We start from the raw sequence: 22398 nt of genomic DNA, 5'->3' as shown, positions 1-22398 counted from the left end.
TGGGATGCTGGCAGGACGCCATGGTTTGCCCACTGGCGCTGACTGCCCCCTGTACTGGGAGCCAAACACACCCGGTGGTTAGCTCTTCTGACGCTCATACTTGATGCAAGAGGCTCAGAGAAGTTGAAGGGCTGGTCCATGTCACTCAGCTAATAAAAGGCAGCAAATCCAGAATCTGATTTCATTTCTTTAAGCCATCTGACTTTCACCATACTGCTGGGCCATGGCTTGTAGAAGGTGGGGGAGAATGGGAAGAAACTGGGTGTTATTAAAAGAGATTGGGGCAATGGAGGAGCATGAGGGTCAGGACTCACGGGCACGGTGACTTGACTTCATGAGATGTTCAGGAATACAGCTACTGAGACACCAGAATTGCTTCTGTGTCTTATTGACTGTTCTCTCCCCCAAATTCGAGATATTAATCTCCTGGTTTACACACTTGTTTCTACTTCTGCCACCACAAAAGTTAGAGAAAGGAGGTATAAATACAAGAACAAGATTTTACTTCTCCTTTTTTGAGAAATGTAAAGATGGCTTCCTGTCAAAGGAAGGGTCTAGTAAGACATGAAATATGAAATCATTTTCAGCAAGATTTTGAAGTTTTAAAAAGTTCTGCAAGGCACTGAGAGAAGAGCATTTGAGCATTGAAATCAATACCACTTAGCACTATTCCTACCTTCCTCAGGCTTCATGATGCACTCAGCACCTTGAAAAATGTTAGAGTTCACACTTACCAAGTTGAAAACCTGAAGCTAAGTGTGTTTCACAGATCAAATGCACTTCCCTGGGCCTGGCTTTTTCAGAACCGGCCACGTCCAGACCTGAGAAAAGCAGGTGAAAGGGGAGGCCTACAGGGGGTGGGCATCCTATTGTGGGTGTCACTTGGGAACGTCCCATGGGCAGCCCATCCCAGGATGAGATGCTCCCAGCTCAGGCTAGAGGGTTTCCGGTGCATAGCACAATGTGTCATAGACATCAGGGCGTCCTGGCTCAAAATAGGGCTCAGGCAAATGAGATTGCACACATCTGTTTCTGGCTTTTGGCGGTCTGGGTTTTACGTATGAATCTCTGCCTTGCTCAGAGCTGTGGACCAATCATGTGCACTGACCCTTCTCAAGAAAGACAAAGCTACTAAGTGAAATACGTTGGTCAGAGAAAGACAAATACCATATGATTTCATTCATATGGGGAATTTAGGAAACAAAATAAATGAGCAAAGGGAAAAAGAGAGAGACAAACCAAGAAACAGACTCTTAACTACAGAGAACTGATGGTTATCAGAGGGGAGGTGGGTGGGGGTGATGGGGGATTAAGGAGTGCACTTGTGTTGTTGTGCGGTGCCTGGGTGGCTCAGTCGGTTGGGCGTCTGACTCTTGATTTAGTCTCAGGTCATGGTCTCAGGGGCGTGGGATTGAGCCCCGCGTTGGGCTCCGCGCTCAGGGGGAGTCTGCTTCTCTCCCTCTCCCTCCGTCCCTCCTCCACCTCCCCACCACCACACACTCTCTTTAAAATAAATACATAAATCTTAAAACAAAACAAAACAAAACCATAAAAGGAGTGCACTGGTGATGAGCACCGGGTGTTGTGTGGAAGTGCTGAACCACGAAATCGTACATCTGAAACCACTATTACACTGTGCGTTAACTAACTGGGATTTAAAACTTAAACCCACAAAGCTGAAAAGAGCGCTCAGGGTTTGACATTCTCACAGCGTAAATCTTACCGCTCGCATTTGAAAACCTGAATGTTTTCATTTACTGGATGTTTTATTTAAGGGAAAGGGGATCAGAAATTCTAGAGGAGTAAGTTTCCCAAAGTTGTCAGCGGAGAGGGACCAGTTGGAGGTGTAGGGGCCCATTTCACGGCAAACCCACAGAGCCTCTCCCCCACCCCCCCGGCTCCGTGGACCCCGCAAGCAGGTCCCCAGGCCCCAGCACAGCTGGCCCGCTCGGGCTGGAGCTCTGGCCGGAGCTTTCCATGCTGATGAGCTCTGTAAGGAGCCCACACGCTCCTCTTCTTCTCTGGAACGGGGCGCTGCAGCAGATGCTGGGGGTAATAAGGTTTTCAGTGACTCATTTGCCTCAGAACTTTCATAATCTTTGTCAGCAGCCAAAGCTTGTGGTTTCACAGGGAAACCAATGATGCCCATGTGCGTGTGGGCAGAGGCAGCAGCTGGGGCAACCCAGGCCCTTGGGTCTCCATGATTCTGGATAAAACCATTCACCAAATCCATTACGTGGCTAGAGGTGCGACTCTTGTGAGGCAGTAGTGGGGCTGGACCTGTGCCTGGACGGGAGACCCCCCCACCTTCCTGTGTTGCCTGTGAGGACCTGAGGCCTGGAACGCACACCCCACACACATACAACTACCACCACCTCTCACCTCTGCTCCACGTGCAAGTGGCAGAACTGGGGGTGGGCAGGCCTGCGGACTGACCCGCGCCCCATGCTGTCATTTTGGACCAGAACATAGAGCTCCTGGCATCAGCTTAGTGATCGACCACACGGTCTCCATGCCCCCATCCAACTACACCACTCTAACCCGAACCACAGACCACCCTACCTCTTATCAACCTTCCCACAGCTTCCCCGACTCCAGGCCCCGAGGGGAGGCCAGCTATAAGAAGTCCCACTGCTGGTTATGACCATTTCTGTGGAGTCACGTGGGCCCAGCTCCAGTTTCCACAGATACTTAAAAAAAAAAAAAAAAAAAAAGGCTGCCCCATGGCTTCTTCGAGTACCCGATAGCAAAGGGGAGCTAGTTAAAAATATCTAAATAAAAAAACCCAGATCCTGAGGTGCTGGGACAACTAAGGTTGTAGAAATGTGAGAAGATTGATCTGGGTTTAACGGTGAGGTGTGGTTGCAGCCCCACGAAGGTACTTCAGGAAGTGCTGAGGCCGGTGATAGCAGCCCGCGGAGCCCATGTGGAGAAGGGGCAAGACACGGCCGGGGCACCGCGCGGAAGTGAGGGCCTCAAGGAAGCCGAGTGGGAAGGCGAGATACCAGAACTGCCACCCCAGGTCGGATTCACGGTCTCTTCAGCCCAGGCTTCTCGAGGTGGAAAAAATATTTGACTCAAGTTTGAATTCAAATATTTGCTCCGTACGGATGTGTGTCAGCGAGTTCCCTGCGGTGTCACTCCACCTCCGGCCGCTCGGCTCTGGCAGTCCCTCACGGGACGCTTACAGCTCACAGCAAATTCTAGAGCCAAACCCAGCTTCCCACATCACAGCCCTTCTGCACCAGGCTGTTCTGGGACATGCGTAAGTCAAGCCTGGATTTGTGAGCAGAGATGGGCTCTCACAGTTGAAAAATGAAACCATGCGTTATTTAAGTTCCTTCTCACTTAATGTATCAGACTAATATGCTGAGGTATTTTCTGTATCACATGGGACCATTTGGTGGAAGCTTGCATGGAGTAAGCATTTAATGTTTACTGAATGAATGTATAATAAAGTTGAATTGCTGAACACTTAAGTAAACATGGCTTATTAGAGGGAAGGCAGCATGGTGTCAGTATGAAGAAAGCACGCCTCACTAATCTCCTTGAGTTCTTTGAGCAGATAAATAAGCATATGGATAAGAGGGAACCACAGAACCCGATTTAATTTGACTTTCAAAAACCTGTGAGAAAATCCCACTCTAAAGATGGTTTTTAAAAAATTGAGTCACTAAGGATTGTTTTGTCATGAATATGGAATTGGCTTAAAGACCATAAACAAAGCTAAAGATAAATGAATACATTCCCAGATGGAAAACTATAAACATTGGGGTTTCCTAGAGATCTCATCTTTGATGGGTCTTTTTACATGTTTATGAATGATCTAGAAGGGGAAGTGTGGATTGAATCTCCAGGTTCAGGTAGCAGAGAATGGTTCTTCTGGGGAGGATGTTAAGTTGATGGAGATTCAGTTCGGTTTGAACAAGAATATATTGGGTACTGAATAGTCATCATGTGTTTGGGCCATGAGGTATTCAAAAGACGTAGACGCTGAAGGAGCTAATAATCAAGTTAGCATGAAAGCCACACCTTTGTTTAACTGTAAATAGCAGAAGGCACCATGGGGTCAGTGATGATGATGATGATGTCTCTGTACGTGACAAATGCCATGAGGGTTCAGACAAGCGGAAAGGTAAATGTGGACTGAAGTAGGGAAGGCTTCTTGGAGGAGGCAGCATTTGAGGGGAGCCTTGAGGAACAGCTAGGGTTGAATGGCTGTAGAAGAAGTAGAGGGTCTTGCCGCCGACAGCAGCTAATGCATATGGAGTGCTTGTCTCGCCCATAGAAGGTGGGGCTTGTCTGCGTGATCTCATTTAGCCTCACAGCAGCCCAGTGAGGTCGATCAGATGCTCCTTTTCCAAAGGAGGAATGAGAGGCTTCAAGAAGGTAAATGATCTACGCCAGTTCACATGGCTAGTAAACGTGAGACCCGCTGTTAGCTGCCTCCAGTTCAGCGAGTGTGGCAGCATGAGCAAAGGCACAGGGGCAGGACTCTCTAGAGCAGGTTAGAGAGAGAACGGAGGGGTCGGTCCAGCTGGAGCGACAGCCTGTCTTGGGGGAGGTTGGAGCATATGTAATGGTCTAAATGACAAAGGCCCTTCAGTCTCATCTGGGGAGCTTGAACTTTATCCCCAGGGCACTGTGTGGAGTGGAAGAAGGAAAAGGGAACCATATTCTGGGGATGGTAGTCTGGGAAGTAGCAAAAAGTTAATCTTGGGGATGGAAAAAGTTAGGACAGACAACTGGCTTGGAGGAGAAATTGTCTGAAGCTGAGGCAGCTTTATTTTGTGCTCCCTGCTTAAACCTGCGTGCTGAGTGTATGCCCACCCCCCCCAGCACATCACAGCCCTCTTCCAGGTCAGCTCTCGGGGTCTCGTGCCCTGGTGACATCCCGATGTCACACGGCTGCCACGTCCCATGTCACTGCTAGGGGGCGGGGAGGGCTTAGGTGGCTTGAGGGGTGCCTTCCCTGCCTGCTGGGACGCAGCTTGAGGGTCCGGGCCCTGTGATGCACTGGCTTCCCCCATTTCTTTAATTGACCTTCCTTACGGAGTCTGCCAGAGCTGCGTGCTACATCAGACTCCGTCCCTAAGATCCCAGCAGCACATGAGAACTCCAGGGGACTCTGAACAGCAGAGAAGCAACATCACGTTTGGGGAGGAACGTCTAGAGGCAGCAGAGAAGTTAAGCTTCTGCAATTCCTTCAGCCACCCTGAGGTGACAGCATTAACAGGCCAGGCGGTCACCACCTTCTAGTGGCCACGTGGTGTCTGGCATTGGGCCTGACACTCTGGGGACGGAAGATGAGCTCGTTTGGGGTGGGCAACCAATTACTCAGTGAAACCCTGACGATCAGAAATGTCACCAATTAATAGTGGGGGCAGTAAGGACTTGAGCTGGGAGGTGGCACGGCAAACCCTGCTCTTCCTCCGGTTAGTCATGTGATCAGGGTTGTCACTTAAACCCTGAGTCTTAGTTTCCCTGTCTCGAAAATAGAGATGGTAATTGTACCAATCTCCTAAGTTCTCGTGAAATTTAATGAGGAAAAAAACACGCTGGGTGGCTCAACCAGCACAGAACGCAGGGGAACTATGCTAATATCTTTAACACTCAGCCCCAGAGATCTATCTAATAAGCCTTCCCCTGGTCCCATCCCAGATGGTACAGCGATTCCCACTACAGCACAAGTACCAGACCATATTGTACTGGTCTCTTTGCCCGTCTGCCACTGTCACTAGACTGCAAGCTCTTTCAGGGCAAGCCCGCATCTTCTGTCTCTTTAAAATCAGCACCTAGACAGTGCCCGGCATATGGTGGGTGTGCAAAAGTTTGTGAAATAACCAAGAAAAGTGAATATATTACCTACTATTCCCATAAGAATGGAAGTTGAGTTTAATTTGCCCCCCTCCCCCCCAAAAATCGTGATTCTCTGAATTCTCACAAGCAAATGTTTATTAATTCACTTTAGAATCTTTCCAAGAATCAACATTGGTCTTCTCTGCTAGAATTCCAATCCTCCCCATCTCTGTAAAATAGGGACAACACTGACGTCTGCCTCTATCAGTCATCTCTTTCATTCTTTGGGAGTTCTTGTCAAAGATAGAAAGTAGGATATGTAACTTTCTTAAAAAGATGGAATGTGCACGTTCTTTAGTGGATTGGCTTGGACTGACATTGGGGAGCCCTCTTACAGGCTTCTCCTGCTACAAGAAGACGAATTTCCCTTGTAATGTTGCTTGTCTTCCCTTTCCAGCCTTAAGACTTTTATATGCTCTGGGAAAGATGTAAGCACAAGAGGCTTGAAATTTTGCCTTCCCTCTGATATTTATTAGCCTTCCTCTGTCTTCCTCAGTCACTTGACCCACACCCCCTGGATTCCTCTAGCTTTGAGCACAAGCTTTAAAAAAACCCTTCTGGTTTTAGCATTTTTATTAGCCAGAACTTCTCTTGAAAAGCTAAAGAAAACTTTAACTTTCTTGAAGTTTTTCTTAAATGCAAATGCCATTCTTTTCTACCAGTCCTGCATGTCTCTTTTGAAAACCTGAATTCACTGGAGAGCTGTTTTGAGTGGAACTGATCTAAACCTGATAAGAGACCCAATCATGTCCCTATTAGACGTGATGTGCGGTCTTTGAATCTTCGAAATGATTCCCCATTCATCCATATGCAGAAAGAAAACGACATACCATTCTGTTGGTAAAGTTATGGAAGTTCTCAACCAACACCTGCTCGATCATGTCTGGCTCAGAGATAACAATAAACATCCGGCGACCAAGATAGTACCTGGGGGAATAAAAAAAATTACTTTAAAATGTGTTGTATTTATCTACCCATTTCTCCTTTCCAAAAAGAATTCACTGTGCTTAGAATGAAGGATAAAAGACCAATAGGAAGTAAAGATGTGGAGAAGATGTAGAAATGTGTGTGCTAATCGTGAGGAATAGTACAGCTGTGATGATCTAGCATCAAGTTTCATTCCACAAACATTTCTGGAATCCTACCTTGCACCAGGCCTTGGAAATTCTAGGATAAATAAGACAGAGTCCCTGCCCCCAAGGAGCTCATGGCCTGGTAGAAAAGATAGATCTGTAAATGTAAACACAATATTAAGGAATTCATAAGATCCGGTAGTAAGTAAAAGTGGCAGCGGTCAGCATTGTCCATATTGTCCAAAAATGGGGAGACAGGCATTCTAGCAAAAGGCAGCCAAAACTTTATATATATTGATCCTTGGAGAAAGTCTAAAGTGAATTAATAGATGCTGTGCAAATTTAGCAAAAATCAGACCTGCTGGTGAAGGGCTGAACATCTGGTTGCCACACCTGTGCATGAAGAAGTTCAATAGATACTTCTGACATTAATGAAGATATGGAGGAAAGGAGCAGCCGGTCAGCTGGTGGTAGTGAACTCTGAGTGGAGGCAGCACTTGAGTACATGTCTGGTTACATTTATCAAGGTACTGGGGGCACAAAAGCAAGTAACACCCAGTCACAGTTTTCAAGGGTCACAGAGTCTGATGGGAGTGCAAGTTAGATAATCAGCACCGAGTGTGGCATCTGACAAGCAGGGGTAACATTGGAGGCACACCCAACTTCCCAGAGGTGGTGCTTCTCAAACTGAGTTCCAAAAGATAAGCAGGAGTTAGTTCAGGAAAGTGGGTGGCAAAGGGGGTGAGGCTATCCTAGGCAGAGGAATCTGTTTGTGCAACTGTCCGGAGACAAGTCTGCTTAGGGGAACTAGGAGTGCTTGGCTACATGAAGCAAACCCGAGTGGTGATGATGAATGGGTCCACTGCATAATGGCATGTCTTTAGTCTATGAAATTTTACTTTCAGGATGTAATGTGATCACTGTCATATCCAGCTCAGAGCAGTAAGGAATAGATTTTAAAGGGTAAAGTCACAAGATATGAAAATAGCAAAGTTTACTTTTAATTCTTAGTTACAAAGAACTTTTCAAAACCTAAAAATGGCTTTAATTTTTTTTAACTCTTTTCTCACTGACTAGGGGAAAAATGAAAAAAAAAATGTGGCTGGCACATATTAGACCCTCAGAAAATATTCACCTGAGTGATCGTATTTTCCAAAATTGTGGGGGAAATTTTTGGGAAACAGGAATTCAACAGATGTGGTAGAAGGAAAGAAATGATACTAAGTAGTTTTTATTGTTTTTAATCAAGAAGACCAAAATGACTCAATATAGCAATAAACCAATCCTTTCCTAAAATTTATGGGGTGTGTCATGGAACTCTTGAGAATCTAGTGAAAGCTGCAGACATTCTCCTAGGAAACATGGACATTCACAGCATTTTATATACAACTTGAGGGGTTCTTGAACCCTGAAACCCACTCTAGAGCAAAGCTTCTCAAATATAAAATGTGCTTAAAAGCCACCTGGGTTTGAAGAAGTAACTGCTGAAAATTTCTCCCATTTGACAAAAAACATAAACTTACAGATTCAAGAAGCTGAGTGAATCCCCTATAGGAGGAACCCAAAGAAATCCACACCAAGACATATCATAATTAAACTTCTGGAAACCAAGAACAGAAAAAAATCTTGAAAGCATACCGGGAGAAGGGAGGGATTATTTATAGGGAACACTGATTCAAAGGACAGCAGATTTCTTATCAAAAACCATGGAGGCCAGAAGAAAGTGGCATATTTCTCAAATGCTGAAAGAAGAGGACTGTAAATCACAAGTTCTATACTGGGAGAAAATATATTTCAGGAAAGAAGAAGAAATAACCGTTTTGTCGGATGAAGGGATACTAAGAGAATTTGTCACCAGCAGATCTACCCTTAAAGAATGGCTAAAGGAAGTTCTTCAAACAGAAGGGAAATAATAACAGAAGAAAACTTAGAACTTCAAAAAGGAAAGAATACTATGGAATGCCTAAAAAGTAATAGACTAGTCTTCTCGTGAGTTTCTCCAATCATACTTGATGCTTGAAGCAAAAATGATTACACCATCTGATGTGGGGTTCAGTATACTTAGAGATATACTTAGCGATAATGCTTAAGATAATTATAGTTAAGAAGTAAGGAGGATAAAGGGACGAAAATGGAAGTAAAGTTTCTTCACATCACTCAAAGGGGTAAAGCATCTATACCAGTAGACTGAAAAATTACATATGTATATTTCTGTAACCGCAAAGAACACTATACAAAGTGATATACAAAAAAATTTTAAATGTCATAAAGGAATTCTAAAAAATGTTCAAGTAACCCAAAAGAAGGAAAGACAAGTGAAACAAGAAATGGAAGAAAACAAGTACATTACTCTATTATAAATATCATAATTAGATAACAGTTTGGAATTTGTGGCTGTAGCTGACATAGTATTGGGACAGACACTTATAGCATTAAGGGCTATCTTAGAAAAAAAGGAAAATCTCAAATGAATAAGTTCCTGCTTCAAGCAACAAGAAAAGGAAGAGCAAAAAACCTAAATCAAATAGAAGGAAGGAAATAATAAAAAAGCAGAAATGAATAAAATTGAAAACAGAAAAACAAGAAAATTAATGAAACAAAAAAATTGGCTCTTGGGAAAAAAATCAATAAAATTAATAAACATCTAGCAAGATTGACAAAGATAAAGAATCAAGACACAGATCTTGGAGTCAAGACAAGTCAAGTCAAGACACCAATATCAGGAATGAAATGGGATATCACTATAGATTCTACAGCCATTAAAATAATAAGGGACTACTATAACAACTTTACACTAATAAATTTGCCAACTTAGAAGAAATGAACCACTTCCTTGAGAACCACAAACTACCAAAACTCACCCAAGATGAAATAAACAATGTGAATAATCCCACAACCATAAAAGAAATTGGATCCATAATTTTAAATTTCTTGAAAAAGACACCTCTCAACTCAGATGGTTTCAGTGGAGCACTCTACCAAACATTTAAAGAATAATTAATAATTTTACACTCTTCCAGAAAGTAAAATAGGAACAATTCCCAACTCAATTTATGAAGCCAGTATTACACTGATAGCAAAACCAGAAAAAAAATAGTACAAAAAAAGAAAACTAGATCAGTATTTCTCATGAACTTGGATACAAAAATCTTCAACAAAGTATCAATGAGTCAAAGCCTGCAATCTTTAGAAAGAATTCTATACCACAACCAAGTGGTGTTTATTCTAGGTATAAATGCCTGGTGCAATATTTTTTTAAAAAATTTATTTGAGAGAGAGCAAGCACGAGTGGGGGGAGTGACAGAGAGAGAGGGGGAGAATCTCGAGCAGATTCCCCACTGAGCGTGGAGCCTGACACCAGGCTCCATCTCATGACCCTGAGATTATGACAACCAAAATCAAGAGTCGCATGCTCAATTGACTGAGCCACCCAGGTGCCCCAGGCTGGTTCAATATTTTCTAAAAAATCAATATGATCCACATATAAGTTGCATTAAAAAATTATGTAATCATTCAGTTGATGTAGAAAAGAGCATTTGACAAAATCCAGCACTCATTCATAAATAAAAACTCTCATAAAGCAGGGAAATTCCTCAACTTTAAACTAAAAAGTTTCTACAAGAAATCTACAAAAAAAACACAAAAAACAAAAAACCCAGCTAACATCACACTTAATGGTGAAAGAGTGCTTTTTCCTAAGATTGGGAACAAGGCAAGGACGTCTACCCTCTCTACTGTCATTCAGTGTAGTACTAGAACTTCTAGCAAGTGCAATAAGGCAAGGAAAATAAATAAAAAGCATATAGATTGAAAGGAATAAACAATACTGTCCCTACTCTCAGATGACATCATTGTCCACATAGAAAATCCTATGGAATAATAAAAAAAAAAAATCCTGAACTAATAAGTGAATTCAGCAAGGTTGCAGTATTTAAGAGCAACACATACACACATTAAAATCAACAGTATTTCTGTATACCAACAATGAACATGTTGAATTCAAAATTAAAATACAATGCCATGTATAATGCAGAGGAAATAAAGAAGACCGAAATAAATAGCTATAGCATGTTCATGGATTGGAAGACTCCACACTATAAAGATGTCAGTTCTTTCAAAATGGATCCGTAGGTTCAGTGCAATTCCTATCAAAAGCACAGCAAACATTTTTGTAGGCATAGACAAGCTTATTCTAAAATTTATATGGAAAGGCAAAGGACTTAGAATAACTAAATCCATTTTGAAAAAAAAGGGTGAAGTGGGAGGAATCAGTCTACCAGATTCCAAGACTTGGCTACAGTAGCCAAGAATGTATGATGTTGGCAGAGAAATAGACACATAGATGAATGGAACAGAATAGAGAACCTAGAAATAGACCCACACAATATCCTCAACTGATTTTTGACAAAGATACAAAAGCAACTCAATGGAGGAAGGATAGCCTTTCAACAAGTGGTGCTGGAATACTTAGATATATATTGGCAAAAAACCAAACCTCACACCTTCTACAAAAATCAACTCAAAATGGGTCACAGAGTTAAATGTAAAACATAAAGCTGCTAGAAAAAAAAACGGGAAGAATCTTTGGGATCTAGGACTAGGCAAAGAGTTCATAGACTTAACAAATGTACAATCCAGAAAAGACAAAAATCGATCAATTGCACCTCATCAAAATAAAAATTTTTGCTCTTTTAAATAAAAATTTTTGCTCTCTTAAAAGCCTGTCAAGATGAAAAGACAATTGACAGTCTAGGAGAAAATATTTGCAAACCATATATCTGACAAAGAGGGACTTCCATCTAGAGTATATGAAGGACTTGTAAAACTCAATAGTTAAAAAAAACCCAATCCAATAAAAAATGGGCAGGGGCGCCTGCGTGGCTCAGTTGGTTAAGCGTCTGACTGTTGATTATAGCTCAGGTCATGATCTCAGAGTCAGTGAGACTGAGCCTCATGTTGGGCTCCTCACTCAGCGGGGAATCTGCTTGGGATTCTCTCTCCCTCTCCCCCTCCCCTGCTTGTGCATGTTCTAAGTAAGGAAGTAAATAAATAAATAGAATCTTACCCCAAAATGGGCAAAAAGACAGGAAAAAATATTTCACCAAAGAGGATATACAGATGCCAAGGAGGAACATGAAAACAGGTTCAGCATCATTGGTCATTAGGGAAAGGCAAATTAAAACCACAATGAGACATCAGTATACATCTATCAGATTGGCTAAAATATAGAATAATAGTAACACCAAATGCTGATGAGCATGTGGAGAAACCAGATCATTCATGCATTGCTGGTATGGATGTAAAATGATACAGCCTCTCTGGAAAACAGTTTGGAAGTTTCTTATAAAACTAAACATGCACTTACCATATGACCTGGCAATAGCATTCTTGGGAATTTATCCCAGATGAATGAAAATTTATGTTAACACTAAAACATGTTCATGAATGTTCATGTCAGCTTTTCTTATAATAGGCAAAAAACTGAAAACAACCCGAATTGTCTTCAACAGACGGAAGGTTAAACAAACAGTGGTATATCCATATAATGGAATACTATGCAGCAACCAAAAACTCAAACGGTTGATATATGCAATGATTTGGATGGATCACAAGGGAATTATGGGAGTGAGAAAAGCCAATCTAGAGAGGTGACATACGATTCTGTTTTTATCACCTTTCTGAAATAAGGAAATTGTAGAGAAGGAGAAGAAATTAGTAGTTGTCACAGGGTTAGGGATGGGAGTGGTGAGGGACCGATGTGGCTCAAAAGGGTGGCACCAGGGAGCCTTGTGGTGATGGGATAGTTCTGTATCTTGGCTGTGGTAGTGGTTACACATGTGATAAAATCACATATATCTACACACACACACACACACACGTGCGTGTAAACCTGATAAAATCTGAAGAAGTATTGTGAGTTGTACCAGTTTATCACACCAGTAAGTTTCCTGGTTTGATAATGTACTATAGCTATGTGGGAGGCCACCCCTGGGGGAAACTGGGTACACGGGACCTCTCCGTACCTTTTTTGCAACTCCCTATGAATCTAGAATTCTCTCAAAACAATGAAATGTTTTAAGTCATCTGGGAGCTTAATGAACTATACAGTCATAGCTCTGCTCCTCACTAAGTCAGATCAAGTAGGCCTGGGAGGGGCCAAGAGTCTGCATTTTAACAGGCTCTCCAGATTCTGATGCCAGGAGACACAACCCCCACACTCTGGGAAATGCTGTCTGAGAGAGTGATTTTCAGCCTCAATGGCTGGTCAGAACTATCTGTTAAGTGCTCAGAAAATAATGCCCGGCCCCAGCCAGACCTGCCTGACCAGAGTCTCTGGGGTGGAAGCCGGTCCCCTTTAATTTTAACAAGCTCCCGAGGGAGTCCTGATGTGACTGATGATGAGCAGGTTGGGGACCCACAAACCCCAAGTTAAAAATCCTGCTCTGTATGTAACCAAAGTTCATACTCATTCTCATTTCCCTATATTCTCAGACCTAAAACAAAAGCATTTACACTAGGGTGCACACATATTTTGGTAATATATTTGTATTGATTTAGTTATTACCAAAATAATTTTACGTGTGATCTGGATTTTTCAAAGAAAACAAAAAACAAAATAATACTTCTACATTCAAATGGAAGTTGTCCTTCCAAGTGGCCACCTTGGGAGTCTTTGTGCTTTTTTCTAGTAATATTGCTAATGCTAAAAACAATTTTGTCACAATTCCTTTAGAATTGCTTCAGAGCTGGTTATGAACCTCATGAGAAAACTGGCCCCATTTTACATGTAAATTGTGTAATCTTGTGAATTTATATTTACCCAAACACTCATCTGTAGTTTGAGGAGGTCCTGGAAAGATTTCGAACAGAGAAAAACGTAATGAAGATTGTTTTTCAGGCTTCCCTTTTGGGTGCCTGGGAGGGCTCCAGTGTTCCTGTCTGCCCAGCCCCGCGTCAGGAAGCACCCTCCCCCATTCCATGCAGTACTGAGGAGCTGTGGATGATAACACCTTGTCATTCCACCCACCAAGTCCATCCCCAGCATCTGGTCATGGGGATGGACTCGCCACCCAAGCCTGCCAGTCACAGTGTCTCATCTCCTTGGCAACAGTGACTGGTCCTGGGATGGGACACATGACCCAATCAGGGCCAGTCAGAATCCTTCATTGGATATATACGTGGAGACTGCAGGGAGAAAGCTTTGTCTTTCACCTGGAGCTGCTAAACTGGGAATATATGAGTACAGGACTGTTGGTGGCCATCTTTCTACCACATGTAGGAACTGCCTGCAGAAGGAGCTAATTGGGACAAGCAGAGATTTCAGACAAACGGGGTGTCAAGGAAGTACAAAGTCTGGTTTGAGGCTCTGCCTGTTGCTGTCCTTCCCGGGCCCTCCCCACTTCAGTTATAGCTTGTGTGCTTCAGGTCATTTGAGTTGGGTTTCTATCCTTTGTAAGCCAAAAGTCCTAACCAATATGGTGCCCCCTTTCCTCCTCAAATTTGTGAATACCTGATGCCCTTCCACCTCTCAAAATATACTTCCCTAAGGGGTCTGATCTCAGTTTTGTGCATCAGTGTGAAGTTATGGGGGCATCTCACTGCTTCCTGAGACGGGGTGGCATACTGCCAAGTAATATGCACTAGAGCCCGGGACACTGTATCTGGGATCAGCCAGGGTTGCAGCTCGCTCGGACAACCACGGCAGGCAAACTCTGTTAAGCCCAATTCTGGGCTCCAGCTTCCTCACCTCTGAAATATGGAAGCAAAACATGATAATCTCTGCAGTCTGGTGTGCCTCTGAAGCCTGTAATTCCTATGAATTAAAAAGGAAATTACATCATGGTCTTTGAATTTTAAGTCTCCTCTCTATAGGGTGTGAAGGAACCTCCTAGATGAGTGAAATGAGCCAGTGAAGTGTTCGACTGGGTTGAGGACTGTCCTCAGACCCTTTGAGCGAACCACAGCTGTCCCCATTTACTGTGTGCTTACCACCTGGCAGGCCTTGTTCTAAGTGCGCTGCCCGTATGATCTCATTTCATCGTCATGGGACATGGATGCGGTAGTTACTATACCCACTTTTCAGAATAGGACACAGGCTGAGAGAAAGAAGTTACCCGAGGCTGCGCTTCTCCCAGGCTGCCTGGTCTATGGAGTGGCTCAGCGCTGAGCAGGTGCACAAACGGAAGCCACCAGGCCACCAGCTGCACCGACGGGGTCTTTTCAAGGAGGGAACTCAGACTAGCTTCTTGTTTCACAGGCCAGAGCCCCCGCCCCCACCCGCCAACCCAATTACAAAGGTAAGTTCTTGCTTCATCTTTTGGTAAAAGCTCTTAGCCACTTATGTTCATTTATATTTATTTATGCACATAAGAATCTGCTTATTGAACTCCAGAGCAACTGGTTGAAGAGAAAATTTAGGCCAATCAGTGAGGTATTGTGCAAACAAGAAAACCTACTTGTTTGACTGTTTAATTAGCAGGTTTTGTTTTTCTTTTTTAACTGACCAGTCTGTTCAATCAAGATAGTTGATAACTGCCTTCTGGGCACCGAGGCAGGGTAACCTGCCGGTATTAGCCTGTGGGCTGCCTGGCCCTGTTCCAGAAGGCCTGCACCTGTCAGGGGCGGCCAGGCTCTCCAGGCTGTTCATCAGAGGCACCTGCAGGACCCGACACAGGAGGATGGCCAGGTTACATAACCGAACAGAAAAGCACATTTTAAACTAGTACGTAGAGTTGTGTAAATAAATAATAGCCCATCTGACTCTTCATCAGTTCACTCAACAAGCATTTATTGAGCACATACTCTGTGTCAGGCGCTATGTTGGGGCATGCTAATAATAGCCCTGGAAAAAATCTAGAGGAAGCTCTACTAGCTAACAGTGCGGGTATCCGGAGCAGGAAATGATGGGGGACTTTGACTTGTCACGTTGTGTTTATTTCTTTACTGTCCCAGTATTTTATAATGACTGTGTGTGACTCTTCTAATAAGAAAAAGACAAAAGGGGGGGGGAAAGAATTTCTCACCGGATTGGCCCCGTGGTGTCTTTCAAGCGTCAGGGTGGGGGTTGGGGGTTGGCAGTGGCGCACCTGCCGGGACTTGGGTTCAAGGCCCTGCCCTGTGATTTCACAGCTGTGTCACCTTGGGCAAACCACAACCTTCCCGAGCCAGCTTCTTTAATTAAAGAGGCTGGCTCGGAGGGTCGGATGAAACACATGAAACTGTTGTGCCCACAGTCAAGTTTTAGGTAAGCACTGGTCATCATCACCTCTCCATCAGAAGTGTGAGCCCCGCCCCGCCCCCCCCCCCACTGCCTGCCCCAGCAGGTGCACGAGCAGAAGCTGCTAGAGCCACTTTGTAGGGGGTGAAGAGGCTGGGTGAGGGGTGCCCCTGCGGGAGCAGGTGATACACTGGTCCCCCACCCCCCAGCATCTGCAGAAGGAATCTAGATGCTCGTCTAGAGACTCCTGGTTTCCAGGTAGAGTCTGAAGACTGGATGTAGGCCTTCAGCTTCTCTGGCAGCTGCTAAGCATTAAGCATCTGATAAATCCTTGCCTCAGTGACCGTGTGATTTCCGGGGGTGGGGTGGAGGATGCCGAAGCCTAACTACTGGCCTGGCCTTAAGCCTAACCTCTGGCCCACCCTGTAGATGTGTAAGTGGTAGGGCGCTCAGCTGGGGTGGGGGGGAGAGCCTGAAGGAGGTCGTTGTGGTGAGAGTCCCAGACTCTCACCTTCCAGAAAGTTCTGAGAAAAGCCAAGTAGAAGTCCAGTGCCAGTTGTACTGGGCGTTTGGTTTTCTGGGCTGGGCAGCTGTCATGGCACTGGGAGAAAGAATGGCCCTAGGAGGCCCGGAGGTCTGTCCCAGCTCGGCTCACTGGGGCATCTCGCTATCCAATGTCATGAAGCCTGGGAGGCTTGAGTTAGCAGAGAAGCAGAGCAGACTCAAGCTGCCAGGGACACTTTTCTAGAGGAGCAGTGACAGAGTCACAGGCCCGTGGGGTCTGGAGTCACTGGGAGCAGGGAGTGTGCCACCTGCGTGGGGACACCTCAGTGCACACATGCCTGGGGGCTGATCCTGACCTCACAGCCTCACAGACTGAACCGACCCCTCTTGGCGGGGCCTGGAGCCTGCTCAGTGTCCTCCTCCTGCCCTCTCCCTCCTGGTAGCGTCTCTGGCCTCTCACGTCCTGGCTGGACTTTGGATCTCCCATTCAGAGAAGTATGTCTCCATCATTCTGGCTTGTCTTCCCAACCTGCTGCTTGTCTGTACATGGGTCCCGACTCAGTTATCCACCTAGGACTTTGTAAAATGTAAACCTAATGGTACCACTCCTTTATTTAAAACCCTTCAATTGTTGGTCACCCTCAAGGCATTTGGCAGTCTTCAGCATGGACTGCAGCATCCCTCACCAACCTGGCCCCGGCCTTGACCTTCAGCCTCATCCCTCCCTATTCCCCATCACCCCAAGAGCCAGGACTGATGATCACCCTGATTCACTGAAACCCTCCATCATCCCTCACCTCCACACCTTTGCACAGGCTGTACCCCCTGCTTTCCTGGAACAGCGTCCCTCCTTCTCGTTTTCCTGCCTGGTTAACTGCTAGTGATTCTCCACTAACTATAGTTAGATGTGTGCGTGGCTTTCTTTCCACTTGATTGTGAGTACTTTAAACAAAGGAGCCTTATTTTATTTATCTTTGGCCTTTAGCACTGACTACAGCTGTGGGCATGCAGTAGGAGCTCCATAATGTTAATGGAGCAAGTGTATTCCAGTCCCAACTTCTATAGCCCCATCTCTCACGAGGACCACTGCAGTAGCCCCAAATGGGCTCTGCCTCCAAACCAACTCCTCCCTCAAGACCAAATATACCTTTGAAAGCAGAAGCTGATTATGTCATCCCATGCCTGAGAAGCCTGTAATGGCTCTCCATTGTTTGAAGTAATAGGCCCAGCTTCTTGGCCTGTCAGGAGGAGCCCTGCAGGAACCCATAGCCTCTCTCCCTACCCTATTCCTCTTCCACCAAAGTTCCCAAACTTTCTCAATTCATGGCACCCTTAGTGACTCCGTAGCTTTTCAGAGCCCCCCAAGGCCAAAGGAAGTACCCAGCAGTCTCATTTTGAAGCACATGAAGTCCAAACAACTCAATAATTATTCGTGTTCTAACAACGTAGTGGACATTGGAAAAAGGAATACACATAAATTGAAAGTACTTCTCACAGTGTCCAACAGATGTCACTGTGTTCCCCGTGAATATTTAAAATATCCCAGGAAGCCCCTGCAAATTCACCGTGGCGCCCTGGGTTGCCTTAGTACACAGTTTGGGAACCCACAGCCACATACAGTTGCTGAAAAAAAGATTATTTGTGGTTCCCCAGATTTGCAGTATATCTCCATGCCCCATTCTTTCACTCACAATCTTCCCTCTGATATCCCGGTCTCCATCTTGTTAGTTTGGAAAACCCTTTCTGAGAGTCGGGTCACCTGTCCGCTCTTCTGTGGAGCCTTCCCAGACCCCTCCTTGCAGTTTCTATAGCGCCTGGTCCACTCCTCCATTGATTTGCCTCTCGTTCTGTTTCGTTTATGGACAGGCTCCTTACTACTATGAATTCTTTGAGGATAAAGCCTTACTCTTATTTTTCCCTTGCATCCCTGGGAAGCTGGCAGAGCACCCCATACATAGGAGTAGATGGAGGGATGGTTCAGAATCTGCCTTTCTCGTTCTAGGAAGTCACTTGGTATCCTCCGGACTTCCCAGTTCCTGCTACTGGCCCATCTGAAGCCAGACTCGAAACCTCAGGACGCTGTTTCTCTTTATCCTGCATTCCAAAAGCCCGCTGGTAGTCCCTGTGGCCCCCTCCCCGTTTCTCTCCCGCCGCTACGGACGAGGCATCCGCGTGCAGGACTGCTCTGTGGGCTTCTTCACCGGCGTGTCTCCCTCTGTGGCCGGCGCTGGTGATCTCAGTTCGGGCTGTGCACAGTCACCCGGGTGGGGGGCCGCTGAGCACGCAGAGCTCTTAGATCACCTCCCCACTGCAACCCAGTGGCTCTGCCAAAGATTTCATTAGAATCAGAGGTTCCATGACATGGCAACACTGAGGTGAGCTGCTGAGATCCCCCTTTAGGGGAGGACTTGTCCAGCCACTGAGGGTATAGTCAGCAGGGAGCCTCCAGTCTCACTTCAGGGTCATAGGTCAACATGGACCAGGATGCTGCTCCATCTTTGTCCCCTTGTCCAGATGGTCAACTTCTCTTGCTCCGATTCCCACCCCAAGATCTTTCTCTAACTGTTCTTACTGGGTAGAACTCTCTTCCTTCTTCCTCCTCATCTCCCTGTTATCATCCCTCAAGACCAAGCTCAAGTACTGCCTCCCCCTGGAAGCCTTCCCTGCCTTTATGGGCCCATGGTTCTACCCAACTCATGGCTTCAGGATGTCTGGTTAATCATGTATTCAGTCACTTATTCCCTGGCATTCTTGTGTAACTTGGTCCAGGTCTGTGTTTTTCTTCTAAATTAGATGCCAAATTTCTTCAGGAAACAAGAAATGAGTGATACTATTTTTTTTTTTTTTTTTTTTTTTTTTTTGGTGGAAGGGCGGGATGGTCTCCCCACTGCCATCAGCTCAGTGCTATCCACACAACCAAGACTAAAACATCTGTTGGGTGGACGATGCCTGGGGTGGAGCCAGCAGTGAGTTCTTCCAGACGTGGGGAAAACTGTCCCCTCTGTCTTTGTGCCGTTGGAAGAAAGGGGCCCAGACCCTGAAAAGAGTGTGGGAAAGGTCGTAAAGAAGCGGGGGGAAAGGGAACGCCCCTCCCAGGGTGAGCTGAGAACTGATGGCAGAAAGAGCATTGCATTTGGAGTTAGAATGTTTTGACTGTGGGTTGGTCCCTTGAGTCTTGAGGTCGCAGTCCCTACACCTGGCAGATTTCCCAGGTATCAAGTAGAAAAGCAGGTCTCACCACACCCTTCCTTAGGGACCTTCTTGGCTCCTGCCTGGAATACGCTTTGTTAGTCCTGAGGTGGATTTTTAGTGGTGACAGCAGGGGTTGAATGAGGACTCTCGACTGAGTTCACACAAGCCAGCTTGGGAGAGGCCAGAGAACCACAGAGCCCCCCAGGGGAGTCCATGAGAGCCAGGCCTGCCTGTCACCCACCCTGCCTGCAGACCACCTGCTGTGTGTCCCTCACCCAACCCATACCAGCCACACCCATGGAAAACATGCAATGTGTGCTCGTGAGGGGCCCAGGTCCACAGCCGTAGCACGGTGTGTGGGTGGTGGTAGGTCCTAACAGGAGACCTCACGCTGCCTAGGAACAATCCCAGCCTGGCAGCCCGGAGACTCGGGTTCAAGCAGCGCTCCACTTTTCGGGAGTTTCTGGCTCCGGGGCAGGAAGTTAGCCTCTCCCCTGACCCTCAGCCTCTTCATCTGTAAGATGAAGTGGCCCTTCCAGTCCTGGTGAGTTGTGACTCTGTCAAGATACCATCAGGCTTTCTCCAGAACAGAGATATGGCGGAAAAAGGGAAATGGGCAGCACAGGGGGGAAAATTATCTGAAACAAACCTGCAACGATAAACCTCTCTAGTCTATTGAATGTACCCGCCCATTTAATTTATTCAGTTAATAAAACTTATTCCCCAGAGGGGGACAGGCAGAGGTAAGCTACAAACCAATCTGCCTGTGTGAGCATGGGTATATATGTCTAGCTCATAATAATAAAAAAAAAAAAGAGTAATTAAGAGATGTATTGAAGTGTATAGAAATCCTGAAGGACACTGAAGAGTCCAATTCAAGTTACTGTCCTTGGTGCAAATTTAATTCAATAGGGAATAGATAAATAAAAATAAAGAAAAAACAAATTCAGAACAGATGTTAGGCAAGCAATTTTTTTCACAGTAAGAATCATAAACGTGAAGAACAGCCTATAAGGCAAAGTTGTTGATGCAAACAGCATCAAGCTACTAAATAAATAGTTAGATGGCACTGCGGGGACAAAGAAACATTAAGATAGTCATTTGGCTGTCCCTGAATATTTGCGCCCACACAGTGATGCCCAGGCATGTAGATTCCTGGGCACCGGAGGGGGCTGTGTGTGTGTGTTCCAGTGGGTGTGTGTCCTGTTGCAGAGAGGACGTGCAGGGCATATATTTGTGTGAGACTCTGTAGCAAAATCTCCTCTCCCCAGATGCCATGTGGATGCAGAATATGAATAGTGGGGCTTCACAAACGCTGGAGTCAGTTCTAAAAAAGACAACGAGGTCGGGGAGGAGCCCCAGTGCCAGGATGGCGCACGTGCGGTCCTGGGCTAGGTGTCAGAGCGGGTGTGTGACTCCAAAGATAGGAGAATTCAGTGGCAGAAAGATTTCAGGCACAGTGGGGGAGAGACAAGGGGCAGGAAAAAAAAATTTAATCCCAGATCATAGTGTTTTAGAAAGAGAAGAAGCTCCAAGATAATCGGTCTAGCCCAACCCTGCCCCGCCCCCCATCGCATAGCTAGGAAAATAAAGGTCGCAAGAGTTGAGGTGACTTGTGGGCACCGCCTGGACACCTGCCATGGCCAGGAAGAGGGGTGGGGGCAGGAATTCTCCAGGAGGCACAACAGTCCAGAGACACTGCCTAGCTTTCCTGAGGACCCACAGCAGGAAGGAGTGAAGCTCATCCTGCACCAGTCTGGGGACGGCTCCTGAAGCTGGCACTCTCCCAGGGCACCTGCTGGTGTAAGAATACCTTTCAAGGACTGACCTGAGGAGCAGAGGAATCATCCCCACTCCCTGGGCAGGCTGCATTGACGGTTTCTTTGATTCTCATGTCAGACCTGGGAGATAGCAGGCACTCACTCAACTAAAGGTTGGGGATGATGGTTAAGTCGCTTTCTACTCCCATAGCTGGGAACTGCCAAGCTAAGACCAGAACCCAGATCTGGCTCGCAATCCAGTGCTCTTTCGGACACCCTAGGCAGACCCCAGATCCCAAGGGGTTAGGCTAGGGGAGAGGGTGGCCCCTTGGGAGGGGCCAGGGGTCAGTAGCCCCAGAAGAGTCTGAGGAATGACCTGAGTGAGGGGAGCCCTGTTCCTGTGTCATGAGAGCATCACCTTTCCCTTATTTTTTTTATCCCGTGGATCTCAAGATGGCCTGCCATGGCAGAGAATCAATTTTGTACTTTGAGGGGCTCGCCTCTGAATTGATGGAGCATAGTCACTAATGGAGAAAGATTAGAGACCCCTCCACCCAAAACCTTGATTTTAATATGAGCGACTTTCCCCCAATTCCTTTCATTATGTCCCAAGGAAATAATACTAATTACCCAAATCAGCAAAATCACAAGACCTTCCCATTGAGGTTTTGTCCTGAAAGGCACATGCTCAGAGGTGGTATCTCTGGTCACTCAACAAATGCTTCCTGAGCGCCTTTTATGTGTCAGGCACTGGTGTGGGCACTGGGAATATCCCCGCAGAGGAGACAAACTT

The 22398-nt window shown here is 45.7% G+C and overlaps 1 protein-coding gene across 4 annotated transcripts in view; it reads right to left on the bottom strand.

Moving 5' to 3' along the window:
• TBXAS1 (thromboxane A synthase 1) overlaps positions 1 to 22398 on the bottom strand; it is a 158419-nt gene that overhangs the window by 73196 nt on the left and 62825 nt on the right. For all 4 annotated transcript variants that reach the window (XM_027574593.1, XM_027574592.2, XM_027574594.2 and 1 more), the window contains one exon: positions 6690 to 6786. In XM_027574593.1, coding sequence (XP_027430394.1) covers positions 6690 to 6786 — 97 coding nt within the window. The remainder of the gene's footprint in view (positions 1 to 6689; positions 6787 to 22398) is intronic.

This window comes from Zalophus californianus, chromosome 12 (assembly GCF_009762305.2).
Source record: "Zalophus californianus isolate mZalCal1 chromosome 12, mZalCal1.pri.v2, whole genome shotgun sequence".
NCBI classification, from domain to species: Eukaryota; Metazoa; Chordata; class Mammalia; order Carnivora; family Otariidae; genus Zalophus; species Zalophus californianus.
The sequence above is the reverse complement of the archived record's forward strand: the minus strand, read 5'-3'. Positions and strand labels throughout refer to the sequence as shown.